Genomic DNA, 7,060 nt, shown 5'->3' with positions numbered 1-7,060 from the left:
AATTTTTGATTAATATGATAATATAGATATATATATGAATTTTACTAGTTAAATAAACTTATGTGTTTAAAATGATTCCATATCATCTTGGTGTTTTGATAATTTTTTTTTGTTGGACTCAAGTAATTATAAAGAATTATTAATCGGTTTATCGGTAAAATAGTCAAACAAATTTGTTAAAATGCTTAGCATTTGTTTTTCTTGAAAACTCATTTCACATAGATTTTGGACCCTTAATAACTTGTCGGATTATGTTATTTTATAGTGATGATAGATCCGTTTTACTATTTTACTGGTTATTTGATAAAATATGTTATTAAGTACTTAGAAATATTACCCTTGACTGTTATGATTATTTATGACATAATAATGACTTAGTTTAGTCTCAGGATTCTTAGTATAGCTACGAAAATTTGTTATTTAATTAATATTAATTTATTAGATACTAGTAATTTGTTTCTATTAAAAGGATAGAACTGTCAAAATTTTGACTAGTGGAAGTTTGACTTATAAGAATGTAAACTATTTCGGTTTAGAGTCTTGTTTGATATTGCATGATATTGATTGTATGACTCTGATAGTAAGGCAACGTCGAACCATGGACCGGCATGTAAAATCCCGGCGTCCGTGTTAGCCGGCACGTAAAATGCGGTGTCAGACAGGGGGTCCGAGAAAAACCCATCCTGTGAAGTCTTGAGCATAACAGTATTGAGAGGAGTGACGACTCCCACCACAGTTAAGGTTTAGGACTACGGTCCTCACCTAACCAGACCCTTACATGTATCAGTTGTCATTATTGTTGTGATCTTGTGATGTGCTATGATGGTAAAGCTATGAGGCTTAATTGAACTTGATTAAATAAGCATTAAGGTTACCAAGTATTTAGTAGCAGTAATGAACTTCTGCAAATATTGAGAATATAACTTAATGGCTTAGTAAAGGTCAATAATGAGTAATAACCTTCTATATTGTGCTTGATGATTATTCTGTAAGCATGATTTAACTATCGCATCATAAGCTTGTTGAGAAAATTGTACTCGGCTTTATCGCTGACCGATTTAATCGGCTGTTATCCATATTATGGATGACAGTATTTTGCAGGAAAATTTAGCTCAGGTTTCGATCCAGGCCGCAACTTTAATTATTCTATCGAGGACTTAGCTTCAATGATTTTACTTGATGACTATATTGTACTTATGTTTTTTTTATCGTATTTAAGTAAACCTTATTTTATATTTTCTCAGTTGTAAAATATATATTTTTTTTACTTATGTTTTGAACAATTTTAGTTTTAATGGTTTTTAGCAGTTCGGCGTTTTACACTTCCGCATTATTTATCTTAAGTATAATTATTAATGTTAATTATGTATCGAGAGTGCCGCTCCTGCTACAATATATATATATATATATATATATATTATATATATATATATATATATATATATATATATATATATATATATATATATATATATATATATATATATATATATATATATATATATATATATATATATATTAACCAACTTTTTCAATATACCATGTTTTTAATAATTGATATATTATATATATCGGCATTGTTGATACACTAAAATTTTCTAATCAATAACCGTGATTTGTAAATCACTACAAAAAAAAGTAATATTAAAATAAACAAAATCAAAAAAATAAATTGAAACAATAATACTCTATCACATCCTACCACATAAAGATAATTTATTAACCTCACAAATAATCATTATTTACTAAGACTTTATTGTTGAGACACACAATAACAAGTTAAGCTCTAATAAGTTCATTATTAAGACACATAATAACAACTTTTGAGCTCTAATTATCCATATACCAGTTTGTCAAAATATAATGTGAAATGCAAAGTGGTCATAAAAAGTGATGATATACTTCATTGTTTTTAATAATAGCTATATTAACCAACTTTTTCATGAAATATATCATATCATTCCTATTGTCGTGAAGCTTTTCTCAAAAAAAAAATCTCTTCACAATTTTTGATTATCATCTAATATCAAATCTCCAAATAAGAATGCATTAATAATTGAAGCAGAACAAGTATAAACAATAAACATATTAAGATATTTTCTAATCAAAATCACACTAACTTTCATCATTATTTCCAGCATTAAGTACCTATATAACTAAGACTTTAACATTATTACTCCATATATTCCTTTGAGTTTACTAAAACTTAAAATGCTCTCAACTATTTAAGTTTTACAGTGCAAAATCAATTTACCGTTATTTTATAAAGTAGATAAATAGGAAATACTGCACATCATATCTTATATATTCAAACCTCATTTAAATTCATACACTAACCTAAGAAATGACAACATAGATTCACTAACACATTGAACATAAAAACATACCATTTTGCATGGTGCATTGTCATGTTTAGGCCCATTACAAATACCAAACCATAGGCCAAATGTCCGGTAAGAAACAGAACCAATTTGACACCTTTTTAACTCAAATTCTCGCTCACCCCCACACGTTGAGGTACCACCCTACTAACACAACTACAAAATCTCTGGACACCCAAATGATATGTGGCAAAAATGAATCGTTTTTCATGCATATAAAACCAGCTACAACTAACTACTAACCCTTCAGTACATAACAAACTCTCCTCTTTAACTCTTAAACCTTTTTTAAGTGTTTTTAGTTAGTAGTATTAGCAATGGGTGGTACTAAGATGCTTGTAGCACTTGTGCTTTGCCTCATAGTGTCTACCACCATGGGACAAAGCTCGTACAGGCCGAAGCGAAGCTGCAGCGATGATGCTATGCAATGCCGGATCAATCGACTAACATCGAGCGAGCCGAGTGATAGGATTGAATGTGAAGGAGGGTTGATTGAGTTGTGGGATGAAAATGAGGATCAATATTTATGTAGTGGTGTTCATGCCATGAGGGTTACTGTTCAGCCTAACTCTCTTACTCTTCCTAACTTCTTCCCCTTCCCACGCCTCGTCTACATCGAGCGAGGTATATATAGATATAAATATATACCGTTTTCGTTTCATTAATTTTATTGTATTTTTATTGGGAAATTCTACTTGATGATCTCTAATTTTCGAATTTTTTTTAATTTGCATGTTAATTTTGAACATTTAAAATTTTTATGTGGTAGACAAAAGTTTTTAAATTTTTTTAAATCAAATTATTTTGTATATATTTTTGAAAAGCGTGTCCCATACGTGTGATGTAAAAAAGTTTTTGTCTATGTGTAATACACTACAACAAAATAAAATTAATTTAGCTTTTTGCGATATAGAATTTAGTGACATTAAAAATATTATTATAATAAAATAAAATAAAATTAACTTAGCTTTTTGTGGTATAGAATTTAGTGATATTGTAGTTTTTTTTAGACTAATAATTGTAGTTTTTTATTTTAAATAGACATTTTATTTAGCCTTTAGCCAACATATATAATTGTTGGCTAACATTAAATTCAATATATATATACCATTAGAAATTTAAATAGAAATCAAAGTTTAATACGGATAAAAAAATGTTTGTCTATCCCTTGAAAAAGTCAAAAAAACTCAAGCTCAAGATCACTATAAAATTTCCCACTTTTATTCAAAATGGATCTCATTATATTAATTGAATGTATGCAGGTGAGGGAATAATGGGAGTAACGTTTCCAGGATGCCCAGAAACATACCAATCAGAAGGAAGAGAAGAGGAAAGAATCGGAGAAGGAGAAAGAGGATTTAGGGAATCTAAAGACTTACACCAGAAGGTTCACCGGTTCAAGCGGGGTGATGTGTTAGCCATCCCACCAGGTGCTGTACATTGGTGCTACAATGATGGTCCAGAAGACATTGTTGCTGTCCATGTCACTGACCTCAAAAACCCTTCCAACCAACTCGATGCTTCTTTCAGGGTATACGTACATACATACTACTAATTATATCACTTTAAACAACATCCATCCAGGTTTTACCGGTCTAATGTCATTAAGTGGTTCTCATTTACGGTTCAATTTGGCGGAATTTTTGAGAGAAATTATTAGGAAAGACTATCTCATAGTAAGACCAAACACATCCAGTTTGACCGATTTTGATTTTGAAAATAATCATTTTCTACTTAAAATATATAATTTTAAATATATAATTTTAAATGAATTAATTATAACTTTTTTAAAATGATTATTTCAGATCTCAAAGTGGTCACTTAATATATTAAGTGATCAATTATAACAATTTCAACTTATTTTTCATCCAATTAGCTAGTCTTATCTTAATTTCCATGTATATTTAAGTAGAAATAAAAAATCTTTAACAACTATTTAATATTTATAGATTTATATACTATTAGCTAGTAGAATTTGTGTAATACTTTTGCTAATTAAGACAAATTTATGTATGCATGCAGGCATTCTACTTGGCAGGTGGAGCAGGAAGGTCATCACAGGGACGAGAAAGGCAAAGTAGCCACTACGAATTCTCAAACATCTTTAGTGTGTTCGACACCTCGCTCATGGCGGAGGCATTCGGCGTGCCAGAAGAGGTGATATCAAGAATGCAACAAACCCAAGACCGAAGCTTCATCATAAGGGCGGAGAAGGGCGAGATGAGAATCCTGGCACCTAAGGGTGAATGTGACACTGGTTGTGATGAGGAGGAGCATGAAACAAGGAGATCATCACATGGAAGGGCACAAATTGGACTTATGGGTGTTAATGGGTTAGAGGAGAGTATTTGCACCATGAAGTTGCGTCATAGTACACTTAATAGAAAAGACTCCGATGTTTACACTCGTCGTGGTGGTAGGCTCAACATTGTTAATGAACACAAGCTTCCCATCCTCAAACACATTGACATGAGTTTGGAGAAAGGACACATGTACCCGGTAATTACTTAATCTAATTACTTTTAAGTTGATGGTTGTAGATTTACCGTATCTTATACTTTACTCTATTACACTCATAAGAGCCCTGATTATGGCAAACACATGGTGTTAATTTAGATTATCGGGTTGATTTCGAATCAGATTGTTTTGGGTCAGTTTGAAATTGGGTTTTGTATTCATGTTGGTTTTTTACAATTATTAATCCATTTTTACCAAATCGGGTTCGGTTATTAGGTCAAGTAAATTTTGGGTTATTGGGTCTATTTTGAACACCACTTGTGTGGATGTAGTGGATGTAGCATATGCCCTCGTGTTAACTATTCTAGAGGTGAATGAGCTCAAACCTACGACTTATATCAAGTTGGCTTCTATAGCAATGATGTCACATGATTTGCGAATAGAAAAATGCGAATTTTGGTCTGTTTTGGGCTGTTGTATCATTTTGAGCAAATTAACTGGCGAATTATGTCACACATGTGTTCTAAAGTATATCATGTGACACTATTTCATATTATAGTCCTAAAATATCTTATATACTTTACAGAAGAATTTGGCACTTATTAGCAAGCATTTTCAATTAGTTTTGATTTGAGTACTTGTTATGTGAAACAGAACACACTCTACTCCCCACACTGGGCAGTGAACAGCCACAGCATCATATACGTGCTAAATGGCGACGCACACATCCAAGTGGTTTCGAATGAAGGCGAAACCATCATGAACGACCGTGTAAGTGAAGGAGAAATGTTTGTGATCCCACAATACTTTGCAGTGTCAGCTAGAGCCGGAAACAACGGTTTCGAGTATGTGTCCTTCAAGACAACCAGCAGCCCCATGAAGAGTCCTCTTGTAGGGTATACCTCAGTATTTAGGGCAATGCCAGTCCAAGTTTTAATAAACTCGTACCAAATATCACCCAGAGATGCACAAGAACTTAAGTACAACAGGCAGCATCAGACCTTTTTCCTACCTGCAAGGGGTGGACAGAGCACAAGGCTTTAAGGCAGTGCAGTAAATTACTAAGTTATGCTACTAAAAGTGGAGTCTAAATTGGTAGTTTTAACTTGTTTCATGTTTTCTGCTTTGGTTTTTTAGTGCTTCTTTTGGTGTAGAGTAAGATAGATAAGCTTCTTTTGTTGTGTAATAAAAGAGGCTGTTGCATGCTTAGCTTAGCTAGCTGGGATGCATGTAAAGGCAACGAGTTGCTGCTTGAAATAAGGTTTCTAGGTGTAATAAAAATGAGGTTTTCTCACTTTTTATGTTAGTAAATTTTGGTTTTCATTTTATTCCTCTATTGTATTTTCTTTTAATTTTAAAGATGGGGTTAGATATGTAACACTCTGCCCAATTAGATTGTCGATGGCTATCACTGGAGGCTGTGGACTGGTTCTACAGACCAATTCAAGTTACTCAATAAAACCTCATATAACCTCACATAAGATCACCCATCCTAAGAAATCCTAAGAAGTGCTTGACCGTAAAGCTCTTAGAAAATGAAATTCTTTAAAGAAAAGATGTTGAAAAGATGTTGATAATTTATCAATTAATTTTAAAGTTAAATGTGAAATATTACAAGATGTCAATACTTGAATATAGTTAAAACTTAGGAATATACCTTATAATTGGTTAAATGCTTATCCCAGCAATGGTTGTTCGAGCAAGAAACGCTCATTCTTATTTGAGTAATTACTAGAGTTTGTTCACCTTCAAAAGGTACAAATAGGATGCTCGGTCAAAAGAGGTATTGCTTGGGCTAATTGTATAGTAGTCGCCTTTTAAAGCCAACCATATGATTAAAATGCAAAAAAAAAAAAAAAAAAAAAAAGATTTGAAGTAAATTTATTTGACATAAATTAATAAATATTTTTTATTATTTATCAAAAATCTCAAACTTAAAATTATACATTTATATATTTTTATTTAATTAAATTTATTAAAGTGATTAACTTTAAAATTAGTCACTATAAAATTACCAATTATGATGAAAGGTCATATTCCTCTATAAAAAAGACTATATATAGGTCATTCATTAAGGGATGTTTAATCAGTCATTGACTATTTTATTCTCGGTCCATATATTCTACGTTATAGGCTAATTATTTTTAGTACAAAGTTTCCAATTTCGTACTCATCTTTGAATTAAGCAGTTATTTGTGCAATTAGAGACGCAGTGGTTGGAT

The 7,060-nt window shown here is 31.6% G+C and overlaps 1 protein-coding gene across 1 annotated transcript; it reads left to right on the top strand.

Moving 5' to 3' along the window:
- The first annotated feature begins 2,629 nt into the window (after positions 1-2,629).
- Positions 2,630-6,219, top strand: LOC130798599 (11S globulin seed storage protein 2-like). Its single transcript, XM_057661657.1, has 4 exons — positions 2,630-3,005; positions 3,644-3,912; positions 4,404-4,880; positions 5,493-6,219. The coding sequence occupies exons 1-4, from the start codon at positions 2,699-2,701 to the stop codon at positions 5,880-5,882; spliced, it is 1,443 nt and encodes a 480-aa protein (XP_057517640.1). The 5' UTR covers positions 2,630-2,698; the 3' UTR covers positions 5,883-6,219.
- Positions 6,220-7,060: the final 841 nt, after the last annotated feature.

The sequence above is a fragment of the Amaranthus tricolor genome, chromosome 13, assembly GCF_026212465.1.
Source record: "Amaranthus tricolor cultivar Red isolate AtriRed21 chromosome 13, ASM2621246v1, whole genome shotgun sequence".
Taxonomy (NCBI): domain Eukaryota; kingdom Viridiplantae; phylum Streptophyta; class Magnoliopsida; order Caryophyllales; family Amaranthaceae; genus Amaranthus; species Amaranthus tricolor.
This window is presented reverse-complemented; position numbering and strand designations above follow the sequence as displayed.